The sequence below is a fragment of the Colobus angolensis genome, unplaced genomic scaffold (assembly GCF_000951035.1).
Source record: "Colobus angolensis palliatus isolate OR3802 unplaced genomic scaffold, Cang.pa_1.0 Scaffold221, whole genome shotgun sequence".
Classification (NCBI taxonomy): domain Eukaryota; kingdom Metazoa; phylum Chordata; class Mammalia; order Primates; family Cercopithecidae; genus Colobus; species Colobus angolensis.
In genome coordinates, this window is record NW_012115389.1 from 3,542,328 (window position 1) to 3,566,227 (window position 23,900).

A 23,900-nucleotide genomic window follows, 5' to 3' on the forward strand; every position below is an offset into this window, starting at 1 on the left:
GCCTGTAGTCCTAGCTACTCGGGAGGCTGAGGCAGGAGAATTGCTTGAACCCAGGAGGTGGAGGTTGCAGTGAGCCAAGATTGCGCCATTGCACTCCAGCCTGGGTGACAGAGCCAGACTCACTAAAAAAACAAACAGACAGAAACAACAGCAACAATGACAAAACTGCCTAAGGTACCCAACCAAGTCAGGGCAAGAGTGTGACATAGAGGTTTTTTTTTGTCCTTGTACCTTGTTATTCTCTAAGTTAAGCTAAAGTTCTTTTTTTCTTTTCAAACATTGCCAGATTTTTGGATATTCATAGTTGAATAGGTTATCTGGGCCTCTTATTCTTCAGATACTCAATCAGGGCCTTTGCTTCAGTGGTGATGCCACAGACTCACTATCTGTAATAGCTTCGATAATCAGCAAGGCTCATTTTTTCTGCCATCAGTATCTAAGGTAGCATTAAAAACAAAAACTTTTAGTTTTACCCGAGAACTAAACATTTCAGATAGCGAAGAAGGTTTCACGAAAGACCCAAGAATCTCATTATTTTGATCCAAGGCACAGTTCCTAAAGGATTTCCCCTTTCCCTTTATAAAATACACATTTGTGACCAACATTAGACTTAACAAACAATAAGGAAAAATTAAACACCGATACTAAACTTTGAAGCAAATACTCAAAGAGAAAGAAAAGTCCAGACATCTACGATTTAAACTTCTTCTACATTTTAGATATATATATACTCTTCCCATTATTTTTTAAAGCATGTATTCTGAAATAAGAAAATGCTTTAAGTTTCTATTTGTTCCTATTATAAACCGACATTGTGATGAACGTGTTTATAGTTAAATCCAAAAGTTTCTTTAACAGTATTTCCATGAACTATTTCTTTCTTTTTTTTTTTCTTTTTTTGAGCCAGAGTCTTCGCTCTGTCGCCCACACCGGAGTGCAGTGGCATGATCTCAGTTCACTGCAACCTCCGCCTCCTGGGTTCAAGCGATACTCCTGCCTCAGCCTCCCAAGTAGCTGGGATTACAGGCGCTGCCACCACACTCGGCTAATTTTTGTATTTTTAGTACAGACGAGGTTTCACCATGCTGGCCAGGCTGGTTTCAAACTCCTGACCTCAGGTGATCCGCCTGCCTTAGCCTCCCAAAGTGCCGTGATTATAGGCGTGAGCCACTGTGCCTGGCAGTCACAAAAGAACTTTTTGCAAACACTTCTAATGCAATTTAAGAGATGCGACTTTCCTTTTGAAAAAGTTGGATAAAATAATTGGAAATATACTAGAGAAAAAAGAAAAATTCCAAAAACAAACTCTATTCTAGTATGATTTCACTAGTACAGAATACAAACAGAAATTACATGTCCTGCCAGCAAGCATGTCATTAAAAACAAATACTCATCAACCTCCCTGGAATCAGAAAATGCAGAGACATGTTGCTAATATAGGAGTAGAAAGCTGGTGTCACACAACCATTTCCCCCTCACTATTTTCCCTCCACTCTTAAATCTATGTTTCCATTGTAAACACTTCTGTTTCATTCTGAAAGGGCCGAAATGTTTATAGTCAAAACTAGGGAGATAAAGGTTCATGAACCAGCTGCCAGCAGGCAGAACAAAACAGCTATTGGGCCGGGCGCTATGGCTCACACCTGTAATCCCAGCATTTTGGGAGGCCGAAGCAGGCGGTTCACTTGAGGTCAGGAATTCGAGACCATGCTGGTCAAAGTGGTGAAACCCCATCTCTACTAAAAATACAAAAATTAGCTGTGCGTGGTGGCACATGCCTGTAGTCTCAGCTACTTGGGAGACTGAGGCAGGAGAATCACTTGAACCTGGGAGGTGGAGGTTGCAGTGAGCCGAGATCACACTACCGCACTCCAGACTGGGTGACTGCCATCAGTATCTAAGGGAGCTGTTACTGCACAGCTACTGATAGTTCAGTATAGCTTAACAATAATCAGATGTTCTCTTTATATAGAGTAAGTGAGTTATGAGATGAACACATAATAAAACACATATAGAAAAATTTTAAGTTGTAGGCAGGGCATGGTGGCTCACGCCTGTAATCCCAGCACTTTGGGAGGCTGAGGTGGGTGGATCACGAGGTCAGGAGATCGAGAACATCCTGGCTAACATGGTGAAACCCCAACTCTACTAAAAGTACAAAAAAAAAAAAATTAGCCAGGCATGGTGGTGGGCGCCTGTAGCCCCAGTTACTCGGGAGGCTGAGGCAGGAGAATGGTGTGAACCTAGGAGGAGGGGCTTGCAGTAAGCCGGGATCACACCACTGCACTCGAGCCTGGGTGACAGAGCGAGACTCCATCTCAAAAAGAAAAAGAAAAATGTTAAGTTGTAACTGGTCAACTAGTCTGCAGTCTCTTTTGACCTAAGTAATCCTAAGAGCTACAATTGTCAGAACAATCTTCTGATGCCTCCCTTCTTTGTGCTTCACCCTCATTTCAGCTTCCAGTACCCTCTGTGCTGGGGCAATCTACACACTCCATACAAGGTACCTGCTAAGTAGGGCCTCCTAAAATACCGCTTCTATCACATCACCAGGCTGTCGACTAACCTACCTAGCCTGGCAGGTACCTATATGTGTACCCGTGCTGTTGAGATCCTGACCCCAAAACACATGCGATCGGGCTTGGAACCCGAATTGAATCATAGACCGCACTTCCCAGCCTGCCCCATCACTCGGTTCCACACTCCCCATGGTGCAGCCCAAGTACTGAGGCCTGTTCCATTCTGTTCTGCGCCCCCACACTCTGCTGGCCTTCAGGCCTCACAGTGAGGGCAACTTTGCTAAATCCTGGTGACTTTTTGAGGCCTGGGTCATCCTCGACCTGCCCTGCCGCCCACCTCCCCAGATGACCGCAGCCACAGCCATGTCCACTCCAACCCCCTGACTCCCCTTTCAAGCCAGAATCTTCCGGGAGGTGTCCTCTGGGTGGCAGGAAGTGGGGCCCACCCTGGGGCATCCCTGGGGTTGCGCCTGTGTTAAAGTGTTCCCCTCACATCTCCCTGTAGGCTGCTATCGCAGAGCGTTTTGGCACCTGCGTCACGGGACCCGGAAAGGCCTTGCCTTTCTGGGGCTGGGGGCCTGGAGCAAGATCAAGGGCAGCAGGCGGCTCTGCAGCCTGGGCTGGGATGCCACGGGCGCAGGCCCTTCTCGACCTGTCCCTGCGCGCCTTGGCCAGTAGAGAGGCTTTCCCAAGCCTGGGACGGGAAGGAAGGAGGCTGGAAAACCCACACACCCATCTCAGGCCGGTCCTAAGGGACAGTTGGTGGCCCTCGGGATTCCGTGTCCGCCACCGCCGCGGGGCGAACGGCCGCTGAGGGGCACGTGCTACTCACTGCAGAGTTTACTCCACCAGGGCATGGCGCGCGCAGCCCGCCGGCAGGGGCAGCCCAACAGCGGCCCGCGAGGCCCAGCGCGCCCCTGCCGGCTGCCGTAGCTCGCGAAAGCCTGGGCCCCGGAGCCTGCAGCGAACGTCACAAAGGACGCAGCCTCCTCGCGCCCGGCGCCAGCCGTCGGCCTCCCAGGAAACCCCTGGTGATCCTGCGGACCGCCCCAGTGGGGTCTCTTCAAACCCAAGCCCGCTGAGGCCGAAAACCATCCTGCTAACCAACTGCCAAGCCGCCGCTGAACATCCCTGACACTTAATTTCAAAAAAAAGGCCTCGAGGCCTGGCGCGGTGGCTCACGCCTGTAATCCCAACACTTTGGGAGGCCAAAGCGGGCGGATCACCTGAGGTCAGGAGTTCGAGACCAGCCTGGCCAACATGGTGAACCCCCATCTCTACTAAAAATACAAACAAATTAGCCGGGCGTGGTGGCACATGTCTGTAATCCCAGCTACTTGGAAGGCTGAGGCAGGAGAATCGGTTGCACCGGGGAGGTGGAGGTTGCAGTGAGCCAAGATCGCGCCACTGCATTCCAGCCTGGGAGACAGGGCAAGACTGTCTCAAACAAACAAACAAACAAACAAACAAAAACAAACAAAAAGGACCTCGACAATGGAGAAATCTGGCAGGCACCACTTTAACCAAGGGATCAGACTTATCCTGAATAATGGAACAGATGTCATTGTGCTTCCTGATGTGAGGCACTCAGAAGGACAAGAATTCATCTTTGTAACACTGCTGATTAAAATGTTTAACGGCATCCAATCACGAGGAAATAATCAGACAAATCCGCAATGAAGGACGTTCTGCAAAACAACTAGCCTGGCCTGAAATATCAATGTCACAGAAGGATGAAAATCAAGCAAACACAAAGGGGTTTTGTCTGGCAATGGCCAAGGCATGGCGGAACCTGCTTGTGGGTTTGGCTGGGTTGTAAAGAGCTTTAACTTCTTGACTATTAGCACAAGATTGAGGGTATCAGTCAAGTTCCCATTACAAAGCCATCACTTACAGAGCCTTGCGGGATAGAAGGTGGAGCTCACCTGCTCCTTCCAACTGGGACTTCAAAAATAGTCATCTGTGAGAATGCAGATGGACAGCCACTTGGGAGGACAGTCTACGGCTTCTTTTCATACTGAACATACTCTTCCCATATGATCTGGCAATCATGCTCCTTGGTATTCACCCAAATGAGCTGAAAATTTATGTCCACACAAAACATCTGCACACAGATGTTTACAGCAGCTTTATGCATAAGTGCCAAAACTTGGAAGCAATCAGATGTCCTTCAATAGATGAGTGGATAAAGTATGGTACATCCAGACAACGGAATATTATTCAGTACTAAAAAGAAATGAGTTGGCTGGGCGCAGTGGCTTATGCCTGTAATCCCAGCACTTTGGGAGGCCAAGGTGGGTGGATCACGAGGTCATGAGTTCAAGACCAGCCTGGCCAAGATGGTGAAACCCCGTCTCTACTAAAAAAAGGACAAAAATTAGCCGGGCATGATGGTGGGCACCTGTAATCCCAGCTACTCGGAAGGCTGAGGCAGAGAATTGCTTGAACCTGGGAGGCGGGGTTTGCAGTGAGCTGAGATCGTGCCACTGCACTCCAGCCTGGGTAACAGAGCGAGACTCCATCTCAAAAAAGAAAAAAAAAGAAAGAAAGAAAAATTAGTTATCAGGCCATGAAAAGACATGGAGGGAACTTAAATGTATATAGCTAAGCAAAAGGAGACACTCTGAGGAAGATACACAATGTATGATTCCAACTATATGACATTCTGAAAAAGGCAAAACTATGGAGACAGTAAAAAAGAGCAGTAGTTGCCAGGGGCTGGGGGGAGGAAGGGATGAATATATGAAGCACAGATGATTTTTATGGCAGTGAAGCCATTCTGCATGACGCTGTCATGGCGGGTACACATCATTATGTATTGGCCCAAACCCACAGAAAGTATGCCACCAAGAGTGAGCCCTAATGTAAACTTTGGACTCTGGGTGATAACCATGTATTAGCGTAGGTTCACTGATTGTAACCAACAACCCATTCTGGTGGGGAATGTTGATAAGGGCTGGGGGAGGCTGTGTAGGCGATGGGGCAAGGGACACATGGGAATTCTTCGAACTCTCCACTCGATTTTGCTGTGAACCTGAAACTACTCTTAAAAATAGTCTGTTTTTAAAAACGGTCATATGACTTGACCAACATCATATAGGTGTGTGGTATCTCAGGAGGGCCAAAGGCTGGCTGGGGAGTACTTAGAGTGAAGGCACTAAAGGAGCAAAATACAGTTTGTCTTTTTGAAAGAAAAGTCAATTTCATACCCTTTTAAAGCATAAACCTACTTATTTTCCATAAATCATTGTAACTTTTTATAGTTCACAAGCGCCACTTATGGCAAGAACAAGTATTTCGATATGTCAACACCTACACTTAGATGGAAAAACTGCTTTATGTCTAATGTGGACAGCAATTTGAATTCTATTTCAGTGTGAAAGGCAGAGTTTATTCATAGTTACAGTCATGCATCTTTTTGAAAAGGAAACAGTGCATACATCCTACCCACCCAACTCACAGCAATTCAAAAGATTACCCGATCATCACTTTACAACCATCAAAGTGAAAGCTGGATAAAGCAAGAATCAATGGGTGCCAAAGTGCTAAATGGAGGATAGGGGCAGGATGTTTACATGCTTATTGTTGAAAAGGAGGGAGAAAAGCCCAATTCTACAGTGGAGAAATCGGACAACACCTTAACATCAGTCTACAAGGGACAGATGGACACTGCGTGCAGTACCCTGAGAAGAACACAACATCACCTCTGCAGGATTCTGGCTTAGAATGAGTAACCTACGGCCAGGTGCAGTGGCTCATGCCTGTAATCCCAGCACTTTGGGGGTGCGAGGTAGGCAGATCACCTCAAGTCAGGGGTTCGAGACCAGCCTGGCCAACATGGCAAAACCCAGTCTCTACTAAAAACACAAAAATTAGCCAGGCATGGTGGTGGGTGCCTGGAGTCCCAGCTACGCAGGAGGCTGAGGTGGGAGAATCGCTTAAACCCGGGAGGCGGAGGTTGCAGTAAACCGAGATCATACCACTGCACTTCAGCCTGGGCAAGAGAGCAAGACTCCGTCTCAGGGAGAAAAAAAAAAACAAAGAATGAGTAACCTAAATTGATTTAGGCAAAAGAAATATCAAATAAAGAATGAGTAGAAATGGGGAGAGAACTTATGCTTTGAACATATCAAATCTAAAAGACAAAAGCTATAGAAGTCTTCCAAATTAAAAGAAGCTAAAAAGACATGACAACACAAAATCTCTGACCCTAGGGTGGATCTTGGAATGCAAAGAGGAATGCTTTAAAATGGACATAATTAGATTAACTGACAAAATTAGAAGCAGATTATAGAAAAGTTCTGTAATAACTTAAATGTATGATATTGATAACTGTCAATAACTGTACTACGGTTATGAAAGGGAATATCCCTATTCTTGGAAAATACACACTGAAATATTTAGGGGTAAAAGACCATGATGTATATAACTTACTTTCAAATGCTTCCCTAATTTTTTTGAGACAATGTATCCCTCTATCGCCCAGGCAGGAGTACCATGGTGTCATCTTGGCTCACTGCAGCCTCCGTTTCCAGGGCTCAAGCGATTCTCCAGCCTCAACCTCCCAAGTAGCTGGGAATACAGGCGTGAGTCACCAATGCCTAGCTAATTTTTGTATTTTTAGTAGACACAGGGGTTTCACCATAGCTGGCCTTGAACTCCTGAGCTCAAAGCAATCCTCCTCAGCCTCCCAAAGTGCTGGGATTACAGGTGTGAGCCACTGTGCCTGGCCTTCTTCAGTGAATTTATTAATATATCTCATGCCTATGTGAGTTATAACAGAAACCTGTGGACTGAGGTTTGTTTTGTTTTCCAACAAAAAGAGAGTAAATATAGCAAGTGAGGGAAAATGTTGACAATATCCGCTATTTGGGTTAAAACGGTGAACCTGAGTAAAGGGTATGGGTGTTCTATGTATTCATTTTAGTTTTCCAACTTTCTGAATGTTTACAGTTATCTTTTTGTTTTTTGTTTTTTTTTGATACAGAAACTCGCTCTTGTTGCCCAGGCTGGAGCGCAATGGCACGATCTTAGAGCTCACTGCAACCTCCACCTCCTGGGTTCAAGCGATTCTTCTGTCCCAGCCTCCCAAGTAGCTGGGATTACAGGCGCCCACCCCTCAAGCCCAGCTAATTTTTTGTATTTTTAGTAGAGATGGGGTTTCACCATGTTGGCCAGGTTGCTCTCGAACTCCTGACCTTGGGTGATCTACCTGCCTTGGCCTCTCAAAGTGCTGAGATTACAGGCGTGAGCCACCGGAACTGGCCTGAAGTTATTTTTTTTTTAAATCACTTGGAAAAATGCACTCAGAATTGCAGATAACTACTAAAAATTATAGAAAACAACAAAATGTAGAGTGATGATTTACCTGACCTGATTTTAGAGGAGAATATCAGATATTTCCTTCACATTACATACCATAATATAAATTTTATCTTGTATTAAATAACAGGAAAACGACTTAACTTTCTCCCACCAAAGAGAGGAAAAGAATTCAGGCAGAGGAGAAGAAAATGAAAGAGCAGAAGTTCTGGGGACAGACTGGTGTTTAAATTTCAGTTGTAGCACTTACTAGCACCAGGCCCTTGGGCAAGTTTCCTAAAAATCTCTGTTCTTAGACATTTCTCAAAAGAAGACATACAAACAGCAAAGAAACATGAAAACATTCTCAGCAGCACTATCAGAGAAATGCAGTTTATTTTTATTTATTTATTTATTTTTTTGAGACGGAGTCTCGCTCTGTCACTCAGGCTGGAGTGCAGTGGCGGGATCTCAGCTCACTGCAAGCTCCGCCTCCCGGGTTTACGCCATTCTCTCGCCTCAGCCTCCCGAGTAGCTGGGACTACAGGCGCCCGCCACCTCGCCCAGCTAGTTTTTTTGTATTTTTTAGTAGAGACGGGGTTTCACCGTGTTAGCCAGGATGGTCTCGATCTCCTGACCTCGTGATCCGCCCGTCTCGGCCTCCCAAACTGCTGGGATTACAGGCTTGAGCCACCGCGCCCGGCGAGAAATGCAGTTTAAAACCACAATCTTGCACCAGTCAGAATGGCTATTTTTTATTATTTATTTATTTTGAGATGGAGTCTCGCTCTGTCGCCCAGGCTGGAGTGCAATGGCGCGATCTCAGCTCACTGCAACCTCCGCCTCCTGGGTTCACGCAATTCTGTCTCAGCCTCCCAAGTAGCTGGGACTACAGCCGCACGCCACCACGCCTGACTAATTTTTATATTTTTAGTAGAGACGGGGTTTCACCATGTTGACCAGGCTGGTCTCGAACTCCTGACCTCAGGTGATCCACTTGCCTCAGCCTCCCAAAGTGCTGGGATTATAGATGTGAGCCACTGCGCCTAGCCAGAATAGCTATTATTAAAAAGTCAAAAAACAACAGATTGTTGGCACAGATGTGGAGAAAAGGGAACGTGTATACATTGCCAGTGGGAATGTAAATTAGTAAGAGAGCTATAGAAAACACTATGGAGATTTCTCAAGGAACAAAAAACAGAACTACCATTCCACACAGCAATCCCATTATTTGGCACCTACCCAAGAGAGATAAAATCAATTTATCAAAAAGATACATGTTTCTTGCAGCACTATTCACACTAGCAAAGTCATAGAACCAACCCAAGTGTCCAAAGTTTGACTGGATAAAGCAAATGTGGTCCACATACACCATGGAATATATGCAGCCATAAAAAAGAATGAAATCATGTCCTTTGCAGCAACATGGAAGGATCTGGAGGCCATAAACCTAAGTAAAATAACTCAGAAAGTAAAATGCTGCATATTCTCATAAATGGTAGTTAACCAATGAGTACACAGGGACATAAAGATGGAAATAATAGACACTGGGGACTCTAAAAGGGAGGGAAGGTGGGAGGGAAGTCAGAGTTGAAATATACTATTGAGTACAATGTTCACCACTCCCGTGATGGGTACACCAGAGCCCAAACTTCACCATTATGCAATATATCCATGTAACAAACCTATACATGTATCCCTGAAGCTAAACTAAAAATAAGGCCAGGTACAGCGACTCACAGGGCTGTAATCCCAGCACTTTGAGAGGCTGAGGCAGGAGGATCACTTTGGGGTCAGGAGTCTGAGACCAGCTTTGGGCAACACAGTCAAACTCTGTCTCTACTAAAAATATAAAAGCTAGCTGGGCGTGGTGGTACACGCTTATAATCCCAGCTACTTAGGAGGCTGAGGCAGGAGGATAGCTTGAATCCACCAGGTGGAGGTTGCAATGAGTGGAGATCGTGCCACTGCACTGTAGCCTGGGTGACAGAGTTAGTCTCCATCTCGGAAAAAAAACAAAAAGTGAAATAAAAATAAAATGAAAATCTCTGTTCTTAGTGTCCTCACCTATAACATAAATCACTTATATTACAGGTGAGGACACTAAGGCTGGTTATGAGGATGACATATCAGTTGGCTTTCTATAAAAACAAAACTTTACTTTTCATCACTTTTTGCCAATTCCAAACATAATCAGTATAAATTGTAGAAGACTTTAAAAACACAGAGAATAGGGAAAACTTTTCATAAGGACAACATCCAGATAATCACTATTTGTTTTGTTTTCTGAATAGAGTCTTCAAAACTAAGACCTAATGGCTGCAAAATTTATTTTTCTGTCCCTATGGTTAGATAATGTCAAATCTTCACCATCACTCTTTGTCACAAACATTCAGTATAGAATCATTGTCCAAATGCCTGAATGAGTTTTGGACAGAAGAGGGCAGTATTGAACAGCTTTCAGCTCTGCTGAACCAGAAAGCTCTTGATTTTTACGACCAGAAGTCACTGAAAATCACATACAAAAACTTGAAGACCAGTTCCAGGAGGCTGAGGCAGGAGAATGGCGTGAACCCGGGAGATGGAGCTTGCAGTGGAGATCCTGCCACTGCACTCCAGCCTGGGCGACAACTATTCCGTCTCAAAAAAAAAAAAAAAAAGAAAGTTGAGATGCACTCTTTTTTATTTTTATTTTTTGAGACGGAGTCTTGCTCTGTTGCCCAGGCTGGAGTATAGTGGCGTGATCTCAGCTCTCTGCAGCCTCTGCCTCCAGTGTTCCAGTGATCCAGCGATTCTCCTGCCTCAGCCTCCTGTGAAGCTGGGACTACAGGTGCCCGCCACCACACCCAGCTAATTTTTGTATTTTTAGTAGAGACAGGGTTTCACCATGTTGGCCAGGCTGGTCTCGAACTACTGCCTCAGGTGATCCACCTGCCTCAGCCTCCTAAAGTGTTGGGATTACAGGCATGAGCCACCGCGCCCAGCCGAGATGCACTTTCAAATTCTGTAAAGTTGAATGTGACATTGCGCCTATTTTTACCACCTTGACTTCCAACATCAACATTTCAAGGGGAGAAAAGAGGCACATAATATGTCTCAAGTTAACTCCCTATCTTCTAGTTTTCTTTATTTGCACCATGTAAAGATGCAGATCCCTTTTCTGTTTTTGTTTTTGTAGAGATGGAGGATCTCGCTATGTTGCCCAGGCTGGTCTTGAACTCCTGGCCTCAAGTGATCCTCCCACCTCAGCCTCCCAAAGTGCTGGGATTACAGACATAAGCCACAGAGCCTGGCCAGATGCAGGTCCTTTACCTCAAGTATGGGTCAAAGGTGGCCGGGACCCTTCTTCCTGTGCTGGCCTCCCCCTCCTCATCTCCTTCACTTTTTTTGCTTTCCCCAGCCCAACTGTACACGATACACCAAAATCACCCCCATATTTCCCAGGTTCTTGCTGCAGGTAAAGATTGCCAAACAAGACCATCATCATTCCCTTCTAGTTTGTGGTTAGCAGAAACCTTTGAAAAAAAAAAAATTTTTTTTTTTGAGACACAGTCTTGCTCTGTTGCCCAGGCTAGAGTGTAGTGGTGCGATGTTGAATCACTGCAGTCTCCACCTCCCGGGTTCAAGCGATTTTCCTGCCTCAGCCTCCCAAGTAGCTGGGACCACAGGCGCTCGCCACCATGCCCAGCTGATTTTTTATTTTCAGTAGAGACAGAGTTTCGCCATGTTGGCCAGGATGGTCTCAAACTCTTGACCTCAGGTGATCCGCTAGCCTCGGCCTCCCAAAGTGCTGGGATTACAGGCGTGAGCCACTGCACCCGGCCTGAGAAAGTATTTTTACATGCTCCCTGCATGCTGGTTGTGAATGAATTAAAGATTGCAGCTTAGCGAGCACAGTGGGAGGCTGTTAAATGCATTATAAAGAGTCTAAAAGATGTGGGGGCAGCAGGCAGGAGAGGCTCAGACCAGAGGCTCAACCCACTCCCACTGCTGGGAGTGAAGGGAGTAAGTGATTGATAAGAGGCCTCTAAAAATAATGGAGGGGGCTTCCAGGACTGGCAGCCAGTGCTCACCTGTGCAGGCCTGGCACAGTAGAATCCATTCACAGCCACACTTCATCACAGCCTTCTGTTAGGGCGCTTCTTTTAATTCAAAACTCCTACGGAATTTTCATCTGCCTTAGATTTGTCCGACTGGCTACAAAGAGGAAGATCAAAAAGCTCCATCTTTGATGTGGGATCACTGATATGGGGATGTACTTTTTCATGCCCCTAACACTTCCTTTGATTTTGGAGTGGCCTTTTCCACACAATGTAGTTTTTTAACTCGTGTGTGACTGAATGATCCCGCCGTTTTTAAACACGTGGCTATCCACCCAAGTCTCTCCGATGCCCAGAAAGCCCAATCGTGGTGCTCACGTGCTCACTGGTGCCGAGGTTGTTAGAAACAACTCCAGCATCCCACTAGGTCACAAAGATGGCCAAAATGTTTTTTTTTTTTTTTTTTGAGACTGGAGTCTTGCTCTTGTCACCCAGGCTGGAGTGCAGTGGCTGGATCTCAGCTCACTGCAAGCTCCACCTCCCAGGTTCACGCCATTCTCCTGCCTCAGCCTCCCGAGTAGCTGGGACTACAGGCGCCCGCCACCTCACCCGGCTAGTTTTTTGTATTTTTTAGTAGAGACGGGGTTTCACCGTGTTAGCCAGGATGGTCTCAATCTCCTGACCTTGTGATCCACCCGTCTCGGCCTCCCAAAGTGCTGGGATTACAGGCTTGAGCCACCGCGCCCGGCCAGCCAAAATGTTAAAGGGAGTGTTGGTGTGTCCCCTGTAGAAGCCTCTGGAGCCGGAATTCATAGGCACCTCCGTCTTCGTACTGTTCTGTTAGTCACTGGTCTTTTTCCCACCCTGTAGACACTTCAAAGGGCAGGAAAAAGACTAATCCTTCCAACAGGCCACACACCCATGTGTGATACATGTCTTGATTGACAGGTCTTTCGACATCAATCATTAGTGAAACAACATCATCCATGCCTTGTTTCTCAAGAGGGTATTACTACAGAAACCAGATATTTCTATGCCCTTCTTCTGGGTGGAGACACCTAATCACATGCTTGTGTGAGGCAGGGTCAACATGATGAAAACATTACTTGGAAAAGATAGGAGATAAGATAATTTTAAAGAAGATGTAGAAAGAGCTTTCATTCACTTAATTTTCTGAATATACCCAAGAAGGAGGGATCTCTGCATGGATATAGTACATATAAGACACAGGACTGGGCCGGGCGCGGTGGCTCACCTCTGTAATCCCAGCACTTTGGGAGGCCAAGGCGGGTGGATCACGAGGTCAGGAGATCGAGACCATCCTGGCTAACACGGTGAAACCCCATCTCTACTAAAAACACAAAAATTTAGCCGGGTGTGGTGGCGGGTACCTGTAACCCCAGCTACTCAGGAGACTGAGGCAGGAGAATCATTTGATCCTGGGAGATGGAGGTTGCATTGAGCTAAGATCATGCCACGGCACTCCAGCCTGGCGAAAGAGCGAGACTCTGTCTCAAAAAAAACAAATGTGGGGTTGGACATGCTACTCATTAGGGTCCCAGCTGCTTGGGAGGCTGAGGCAGGAGGATCGTTGAGCCCAGGAGTTCCAGGCTGCAGTGATCTATGATCATGCTACTGTACTCCAAAACAAAACTTTTAAAAAGATGAAGTAAAAATAAAGACTGGATATGGATGAAGCTACTTCATGCTACAACATTCCGGAAGGAAAAATAACTTGAAGTTACCACTGCCAAGACCTTGGGTAGGCTTTTTGCTTTATGTCTTTCTAAGATAAATGAAAGTTATTCTTAATAATAAGTGTGGAAAGTGAAATAGAGAAGAAAAGATACCTTCTGGAGTGAACAGCTTTCACCCTATTTTTAAGAGTATAAACTATCCTCAATTACTACATTATAAAAAAATTATAACACATGTTTAATAATAACAAACAGCTCATTTTAAAATTTAAAATTTTTAAATTTTAAACAGCTTTGTCATAACAAACCCCTTCGAGGTTAAAAAAAAAAAGGTCTATGGAATATTAATGGAGTCAAATAAATGTGAAAATATATGAAAAGTTGCATCTTTAGTGATGTAGTAAGAAACCAAAACTGGGCCGGGCGCGGTGGCTCAAGCCTGTAATCCCAGCACTTTGGGAGGCCGAGACGGGCGGATCACGAGGTCAGGAGATCGAGACCATCCTGGCTAACACGGTGAAACCCCGTCTCTACTAAAAAATACAAAAAAACTAGCCGGGCGAGGTGGCGGGCGCCTGTAGTCCCAGCTACAGGAGAATGGCGTAAACCCGGGAGGCGGAGCTTGCAGTGAGCTGAGATCCGGCCACTGCACTCCAGCCTGGGTGACAAGAGCAAGACTCCGTCTCAAAAAAAAAAAAAGAAACCAAAACTTGAAATCATTTCATGTACAAAAATCTCACTTTGGCCAAGAATTACTGAAGTGTTTCACACTGAGGTGTTACCTGCTATTAACCTAGGTTTGTCTCCAGATAAATGGTCTGTGAATCCCAGTTTATCAAATCAATGTCCAGGTCTATAATGTGTATGTGCAAATATACATTTTCCTTTAGAAAATATCCATAATCTCCCCATCTCCAAAGCTGCAAAGGCTCCATGATCCCAAGAAGGGCTAAGCTACAGTGGTCCCTGCTGGCTACGCGCTCCCTGTCCCCAAGTTCCATGTAATGTAGAGACGGCCCATGTGTTCAAAACCTGGAGCATCGTCTTTCTTTTCTCGCTTTTCCAAATACTTAGCGACTAAGAGAGAAATTATACATTGTTTTCTGTTACTTTAGAGGCTTAAAAGAAGAAAAAAACATAAAGGAATATGTTGATTATATATTACAAAACGTTACTGTTTTTATCCCAACCTTAGCTATCAGGTTTCAGTGACACCACCACCATCATTTTTTGTTGAGAAAAAGAAGTACGATATTGCAGAAACGACATGTTCATTTTTCAGGCTTAGTCTCACCAGCGCTCCCCATCCCCAGGCACATCAGGACGGCTTACAGTGACATCTGGAACTAGTTATCTTTCCCCCAAGATTCGTAGCATTGTCCTGGAATTTTTCCAGGAATTCTCTGCATTCTAAGTCCATCCCTTATATGCTACACACCCAACTTCCCTTGTTCTAAAGCTCATTAACCAGAAAACTTCCAAGTGGAGATACATTCAAATTCATAGAAGCAAAAATCCCATACAGAAGTATATAGGTGACATCATCATTGGACTTGGTGTTTTTTTGGGGGGGTGGGGTGGGGACAGGGTCTTGCTCTGTTGCTCAGGCTGGAATACAGTGGCACAAGTGATCCTCCTACCTCAGCTTCCTAAGTAACTGGGACTACAGGCACGGGCCACATTGCCCAGCTAAATTTTTGATTTTTTTTAGAGAGGAGGTCTCCCCTATGTTGACCATGCTGGTCTCGAACTCCTGGACTCAAGCGATCCGCCTGCCTTGGCCTCCCAAAGTGGTAGGATTACAGGCATAAGCCACAGTGTCCAGCCCCAATCCCAGGTTTTTATATTGATGTTTCACGATCCCTTAAACATCTGAGCGGGCATGTAAGAATGTGGACGTCACTAACACAAGTATTAGCATCTCACAACGAGAAAGAGGTCTTTTGCAAGGTACTCTACAGTTATGCTCTTACTAGCTGTGAAACCCTGGGTAATTATCAAACCATGAGAAACTTGCTTTCGCGATAGAAACGGGGTTACAGAACCACTTTTTGCAGGATTATTGTGAGGAATACATGATAATGTCCACAAAGTGCTGAACAACACCTGCCAGACTAGGCGCTCAGGAAGTGGTAGTTATTAATCTAGCAGTTGTGAAAGTATCAATTTCGTGTCTCCAAAGTCTCTTGACAAGGAATCTGTCTCCATAGCAGATGGGAAACACCCATGTGCAAGGTATTTTTTTTCTCTTGTAAAAATTATTTGCATCGGGAAGTGCATTATAAATAATCTAGAACTAACATGAATGTTGATTCTTCCCCAGTTTCTACTTTAAAGAATAATGTCCCTATTTCTCATGATACTTGACAGTTTGCAATATATCAGTATTATCAGTGTCAGTAATGTGGGTGACTTAGAAAAAATAGAAAAGGTACTTGCTTAATTTAAAAAGCATTTTTTTTTTTGGCCGGGCGTGGTGGCTCACGCTTGTAATCCCAGCATTTTGGGAGGCTGAGGTAGAGTGGATCACCTGAAGTCCAGGAGTTCAAGACCAGCCTGGCCAACATGGCGAAACCTCGTCTCTACTAAAAATACAAACGTTAGTGGGGTGTGGTGGTGGGCGCCTGTAATCCCAGCTACTTGGCAGGCTGCAGCAGGGAGAATTGCTTGAACCTGGGAGGTGGAGGTTGCAGTGAGCTGAGATCGTGCCACTACACTCCAGCCTGGGTGACGGAGTGAGACTTCATCTCAAAAAAAAAAAAAAACAAAAACATTTTTTTGCTGGCATGCCATTTACAGTTGAGTGGGGAAGGGGATGATCATCGTGTCACATCACTTATCCCTTGTTTCTAAGCTAACTTATTGCAAATGAGATGTGAGAGAAAGAGACCCCAAGAATGGCAACAGTATGTAATGTGAATAAGCAATCATTTCATAATTCAATTTTCACTGCATTCATTTTAGTGGTTTGTGTAAACTGGCTTGTGTGTGTGCAGGGGGCGATAATAGTATTAAGTGATAGCTTTTCCTTACTTTCAGAAATGCAAACTCATTCCTAAGTAGTTCCTACAAAATGCCATCAGTCCTGTTAATAAATTGTAAAATTTAAACACACACCTCCTAAAATAACATAGTACTAAAGAGAACTACAATAACCTTCTATCGTATTTAAGTGAGTAATCCCAAAGATGCAAGAGACCTTTAAGATTGCACTAAACCATACTGTCAATTTTTTTTTTTTTTTTTGAGGCGGAGTCTCGCTCTTTAACCTGGCTGCAGGGCAGTGGCACAATCTCAGCTCACTGCAACCTCTGCCTCCCGGGTTCAAGCAATTCTCTCTGCCTCAGCCTCCTGAGTAGCTGGGATCACAGGTGCACACCACCATGCCAGGTTAATTTTTGTATTTTTAGTAGAGACAAGGTTTCACCATGATGGTCAGGCTAGTCTCGTACTCCTGACCTCATGATCCTCCCGCCTCAGCCTCCCAAAGTGCTGGGATTACAGGCGTGAGCCACCACGCCTGGCCACCTTACTGTCAATTTTTAAAGCCCTCATGGCTTTTCAAGATTCTGAACAACTATTTAAAGACGATGATCATGAATCTTCTCCATCAGAATAACTTGCGGAGGAAAAAACAAATGAGAGCTAAAACTCCCTTTCATTTTTACTTCTTCCACTACATGAGATTTCTTGCTGTTATATTTTTGGAGTGAAGATTTTCTCTGCACTTTCTTATTACCAGGAAAAAGTGCAAAATTTTGCCACATCCTCCACACCCACATTGTAAGAAAAGTAAATTGAGAGAGCAATAGAGTCAATTACCTGATTTTGTCTTAAAAATTAGTCCTTCCCACTATTTCCACTCATTTAACATTCCATTGGGGTTATCTGAGCCAACTATTAAAGGCCGCCTCAAGTGTTCCAAGTTTATTAACCTTTAATGACTGCTAAAACTTTAGACCACCTTCTTTTACCATAGGAATCTCAGTATGCGACTAACTGAATGGTGAATATAATAAAAATCATATTGTACCCAAAAAATACTCAGAAAAAAGTCATGATCTCAGAAGCACCATCCCGAGCTGTGGCTCCCTACAATACACATTTGCATATTCCATTCATAGAAAAATTAATGATCTGGGGAAAAAAATGGAGATTTTCGTGTTTTAAATTTTTTCATTTTGTACAGTCTATTTACTAATAGTTTCGAGATACGGCATAAACTTTCAAGCCGGGTAAATGGTAGAAAGGTTAGCCAAGTCAACTTGGGGGGCGAATTTTAAGGAAATCTCAAAGTAAACAAGCTAATCTATAGGAAGTGAGAGATAATTTTAGTATTGCTGAACTTTCACATTCTTTTAAATTACACAGGAGCACATGGCTTTGCAGGAGCAGTTGCACTGAGAAAATTTTAAGTCCTAGAAATTCTATAGTTGCTTTAAAAAAAAAAATTGTAGGCCAGGTGTGGTGGCTCATGCCTATAATCCCAGCACTTTGGGAGACTGAGGCAGGCAGATCACGAGGTCAAGAGATCGACACCATCCTGGCCAACTTGGTGAAACCCTGGTTCTACTAAAAATACAAAATTAGCTGGGCTTGGTGGCGTGTGCCTGTAACCCCAGCTACTCGGGAGGCTGAGGCAGGAGAATCACTTGAACCTGGGAGGCAGAGGTTGCAGTGAGCCGAGATCGAGCCACTGCACTCCATTATGGCGAAAGAGCAAGACTCCATCTCAAAACAAAAACAAAAATAAAAACAAAAGTAGATTTGGCAGCAATGATCTCAAATATTTAAAGAAGTGCTGTTCCTATAAAGTTAAATTCGCAAATGAAGTTTAATTTTCTTGATGAGAGGAAGAGAAAATAAGCAAGTGAGGCCACAGTACAATGGCATAAGACTATCAAAAGTCAAGTTAGAGGAGCCGTAAGGGCATTCTAAAAGTTTCAAGCATATAAGTTATTTGCTAGAAGTAGGCATTCAATATTATAATTCATACGACCAGATTCCTAGAAAGTAAGCTAAAGAAACATACTTTTCAAATACTATTTGTTGCTTAAATAGTGTTGCTTCCTAGCCACCAATTTGATAATACCTATGGCTTTATTAAAACCACCACTTAAAGCAGAGCTTAAATGTTAGTCCCCTAAACCACCAAGTGTACCTTTATTCAAAGTTCCTAATAAACAAGCCAAAATGCAAACACTTGTAATTTGCGCAGAAGAGGAATGTATTTGGTCTACGACTACGGCAAGAGATTAAGCTTTCACAACTTATTTTCAAATTCACATACATCTGACATATTTCTATTCAGTCGGCTGCTGCTGTTCCTCTCCACATCCCTGTCTCCTTAAGGGAAAGGTACAACCCCGAACAAAATATACTAAAAGTCTCCCATAGGCACAGCCAAGAAGAGCTCAGCCAAAAACGAAAAGCTGAGGTTGTTTGATTCTTGCTGAGCCCAAGAGAGAATGTTCTTCTGATGAAAAACTCAGCACACGGAGAGAGATAAATGCCAATAACGGTCCAGCCACTGACCTCCCGGGCTCCCCACCAAACGCTCATTCGACACAAGAAAGCCCTTTTCTTGCCCCGTGCCTGCCGTCCGGGAAGGACAAAAGCGACCTGACCTGTGCCTTACCTGTGATGGTGATGGTCCCCAGCATATTTTAAGTAGCACTACTGTACAGGAGATCAGCTTAGCGGGTCCCTGCCTTCCCCAGCAGACGCCTCGTCTCCTTCCTGCCAACCCCGGGTGGTCTCGGTGGGATCAGAGGGAACTGAGCTCCCAGCCACTCCCGGAGGATCAGGGAGAACAGGAGGTGCCCTCGGAGCTGCCGCAGCGAAAAGCGGAGCGCGGATGCATTTCCCCAGATAATTATAGGCGGACCCCCACCCAGCCACCCACACGCGGGCTGGCGCTGACCCCTCCCTTGCTGCGCTCCATGACTTCGGGAGCGCAAACTTCCCGGCCCGGGCTGCACAAGCAGGGGGTCACGTGCTTCACCTTAAAGCCCTCCCCCGAGCTGGGCTCTGTGAGTAGTCAGAGGGCTCTGCAGAGTCCCGGGAGGGTTTAAAGGGTGCTGGACAGGAGTACGATCCTGGAGCGGCCGCATTGGATCTAAACGGTTACCTCATTCCTGGCACTGATTTACTAATACTTCTGTATCTCAGCTTTTAAAATCATTTCAAGGAAATAGCCACACAGACATTAAATTATCCCTCCATTTTGAAGACTGCATTCTGCATCCTTCTGTTTGTTTAAAGATTGGTGTGGTGCAAAACACCTCCCTTCTTGGCATCTGTAGCATTTTATATTTTCACCATCTGTGTCTTACACATACACACACGTTGCACTGATCTAAGGATTGGCAACTCTCAGTAGGGCTGTTTCCTGAACTCTTTCTTTGAGAAGGGCTGTCAGAATTGAACTTGTTCCTTCTAACAAGTGCTATCTTCAACACTTGACCAAGGCAACTTTTCAAAAGCAGACTTGAGCATGAGGTCTTTTTCTAAATGGCAGAAGTTAGCTCATCTTTTAGATCAAACTATGCCATGTTCCAATTTTTAGACACGATCACATCTCTAACATGCAAGCACACACCTCGTAATTCAAAGCCTATGTTAAAAGTTCCGAAGATTTCAGGCAGCCCTAGAACACTTCAATTCTTTCTCATTGAAGCTTCAGGTTTGTTCTTTGTAAAGACATAAGTGACGAATGAGTTGGTGTAGTCTCACAATTTTAATACACTTTTTTTTGTACGCCAATTTTTTGTTAGGGTAGGTCCTTTACGTCCCTGGGTTTGTTCCTTTCTTTCATCCTTTCCTTATTTCATGCCTTACCTGCCTGACCCCATTAACACCAGCTCTTCCCCTACGCAAACAAAAAGGAAAGTTTTACTATTGCACTTCTCTTCAGAGAATGAAGATCTTGTTCATTACTGCTTGGGGCAGGGAAGAGGGAGGGGAGCCTCGGCGTGGACCACAGTGGGCACAGCAAAGAGGAGGGTGGGCGAGGAACAGGAGAATCAGGGAAAAATGAAGTCCAGGAGAGCTGGCTGGCATGGCACGTAGTTGCGCCTTTTGGGCACCAGGGGGCGCGATGCACCACACTCAGGCCCAGAGTGAGCAGCGTGAAGGCCCCCTCCTTGCTGGTAACTGGACCTTGTTAAAAAAAATCAGCTTCAGCCTCTCCAAAAACCTGGCTTCCGTTTCACATCCTGGCAAATACCCGGCCTGGCGGGAACAGGGAGTGATGGGCCTTGTCCTGACTCAGTAAGATATTGCCTGGAAGCTGACTCCTAGACCGAGCCACTGAGCAGCTTCCCAACCTTTTATCTTCTCTAGAGAAGTCTCAACTCTAGTTCACAAAGTGCTCCAATTTTAATAATGAGTCTGGTGTATGTGAAATGCTGCTGGTACTGAACATCCCTCTGGAGTCCACAGAGCCAAGGGGGCAGGGAAGCTTGGCCATTCCTCTCCTCCCAATCCCAGCCCCGTAGTGTCCTGGCTGTGCAAATCATGGATAAAGACATCTTGGGATGTTGTATCAGGGGTCTACATTAGTAAGTCCCTTCCCCAGAGATGTCCCAGGAGCCGTGGGCGATCTGGGTTCTCAGGGTTTGGTTCTGCATCATTTCTCAGCACCAGTGGTTGGGGACAACACAGGGCTATCATCTGGTGCCACTTCTGAAATCGAGTCTGCCCTTGCAGAGCAGAATGAATCTCTCCAGCTCCTGGGTTAGTGTCGGGAGTGGGCAGCTCCAGTTTGGCTCACCTCTGAGGTAGCCTTGGGTCTCTGAAAGGGTGAGGGGACACTCCCTGCCTGGGGCACAAAGGAAATTCTAACAACAGGGCAAGCAGCAGCTATTCCACTGAGCTGGGTAGGAAGAAAAATAAAAACACACAAAATGTCACTAGTTACACATTTAATACCTTAAACAACATTTCCAAAGGTCACCGTACTGCTGTTCAGTTTTGGCACTGAAACATTTATTTTTTTGACATTCACGAAGATGCTAACATATCTGATTTGATATTCTTTTTTTTTCTTGTTCTTTTTTTTGAGATGGTGTCTTGCTCTTGTCGCCCAGGCTGGAGTGCAATGACGCAATCTCGGTTCACTGCAACCTCTGCCTCCTGGCTTCAAGCAATTCTCCTGCCTCAGCCTCCTGAGTAGCTGGGATTACAGGCGCCTGCCACCGCGCCCTGCTAAATTTTATATTTTTAGTAGAGATGAGGTTTCACTGTGTTGGCCAGGCTGGTCTCGAACTCCAGACCTCAGGTGATCCACCCACCTCAGCCTCCCAAAGTGCTGGGATTACAGGCTTGAGCCACCGCGCCCGGCCTTGATATTCTTAAAGAGGCAATTAAAATCACAAGGCAGAGCAATAGATCATGTGGCAAGTTGTAGACTCTCTCAGCCAATGGGTCTCCTTTGATCTCTACCTCTAAGAATGATCAAGGACAGGGTGCATGGCACAGCTGCCAATGAAGCCTCTGTGTGTCTGCATTTACAGAAAAGTCATCAATCAGGATCAAAGCAGGAGTAAAGATGACACCTAAGGTCACTGTCCAATGCAGGAGACTTTCTTTTATCATTTCCATTCTCTGTTTTTGTTAAATCAGGATTTTTAGAGGAAGACATCACCAACCAAAGTGAGAATTACAGGAATTATAAGAAGAATTATAATTATAATAAGAATTACATAGTTTTGCTGTGTAATACATAGGTGGATGATAGAAAGCGTGTTTTCCCAAATCTGAACGGTTAATTTAACAAATATTTACCAAGTTGTTGCTCTGTGTTTATTATGTGAAACACCCAGATATCTCATTAGATACTGTCCCTGGCCTTGGGGAGCTCGGTCTTCGGTGGTGGACACGCCCAGTGGCGGGAGGGGGTAGTGGACACGCCCAGTGGCGGGAGGGGGTAATGTACACACCCAGTTAGTGTCGGGAGTGGGCAGCTCCAGTTTGGCTCACCTCTGAGGTAGCCTTGGGTCTCTGAAAGGGTGAGGGGACACTCCCTGCCTGGGGCACAAAGGAAAGTGGTCCATAGGGAGAGACAAGCATGGGCAGAGATACCAAGAGCTGGACCTTTGGGCAATCAGGAGTGGGTTCCTTACAGCTACGAGGTTCGGAGTTTACTTGGGGAAGTCCGGGGGTTGGGGGGTTGGGGGGAAGACAATACTGGAGATTAAACTAAAAATATCTATAAAGGGTTTTGAATGACATGTTAAAGACTTTGTAACAAATTATCCATTAAAAGTGAGCAAAGAATCTGAGTAGCCATTTCTCTAAACAAAATACACAAACAACCAATGAGCACATGAAAATATGTCCAACGTTATTAGCCCTTAGAAAAATGCAAATCAAAACCACCTCACACCCACTAGGATGACCTTAATAAAATAGAAAAAAGACAACAGATTGGGTGTGGTGGTTCAGGCCTGTAATCTTAGCACTTTGGGAGGCCAAGGCAGGTGGATCACCTGAGGTCAGGAGTTCGAGACCAGCCTGGCCAACATGGCGAAACCCCGTCTCTACTAAAAATATAAAAATTAGCTGGGCATGGTGGCAGGAGCCTGTAATCTCAGCTACTCAGGAGGCTGAGGCACAAGAACTGCTTGAACCCAGAGGGGCGGAAGTTGCAGTAAGATGATATCAAACCACCGCATTCCAGCCTGGGCGACAAAGTAAGACTGTCTCAAAAAAAAAAAAAAAAAAGACAACAACATAAAGCTGATGTGCCTGGTTTACAAAACAGGGGCAGGTGGCAGGGGGCAAGGAAGACCACAATAACAAGGAATGGAGAAATTGGAAACGGTACAGCTGCTTTGGAAAATAGGTTGGTAGTTCCTCAAAATGTTAAACATAGATTTATTATATGACCCAGCAATTCTCCTAGACATATACCCAAGGGCAATGAAAATATACACCCACACAAAAACTTGTCCATCAATGTTCGTTACAGTATAATATTCCTAGTAACAAAAAGTGGAAGCTACCTAAATATCAACTCATGCAGAGATAAACAAAATCTGGCTTATCTAATGGAAATGGGTTAATAATAAAAATAAATAAAGTACTGAAACATGCTATAACATAGATGAACATTGAAAAAACTTTTAAGTGAAAGAAGCTAGTCACCAAAGAGCACACATTGTTTAATTCCATTTACTTGAAATGTCTACAAGAGGCAAATCTATAGACATAAAGTAGTTAGCGGTTACCGAGGACTGGGAGTTTTGGCGGGAGAGGGAGTGACAGCTAACCAGGATGGGGTTTCTTTATGAGGTAATGAAAATGTCCCGGCTGGGCTCATGCCTATAATCCCAACACTT

The 23,900-nt window shown here is 44.9% G+C and overlaps 1 protein-coding gene and 1 long non-coding RNA gene across 4 annotated transcripts in view; both read right to left on the reverse strand.

Annotated features, from left to right (window-relative positions):
- Positions 1 to 23,900, reverse strand: part of AKAP12 (A kinase (PRKA) anchor protein 12) — a 122,224-nt gene that overhangs the window by 13,738 nt on the left and 84,586 nt on the right. Inside the window, exon 1 of one of the 3 annotated variants that reach the window (XM_011943775.1) lies at positions 19,196 to 19,538. The exons of 1 other annotated variant lie outside the window; for it this stretch is intronic. In XM_011943775.1, coding sequence (XP_011799165.1) covers positions 19,196 to 19,220 — 25 coding nt within the window. In that variant the 5' untranslated portion in view covers positions 19,221 to 19,538. Of the gene's footprint in view, positions 1 to 3,251; positions 3,353 to 19,195; positions 19,539 to 23,900 lie in introns of those variants that run through there. One more of the 3 variants, XM_011943776.1, reaches the window with a different exon arrangement.
- On the reverse strand, positions 20,919 to 21,589 carry LOC105513026. The gene is made up of 2 exons (XR_001001938.1): positions 21,332 to 21,589; positions 20,919 to 21,290 (listed from the first exon to the last, which is right to left on the reverse strand). It is a non-coding gene; the product is annotated as an uncharacterized LOC105513026 (long non-coding RNA).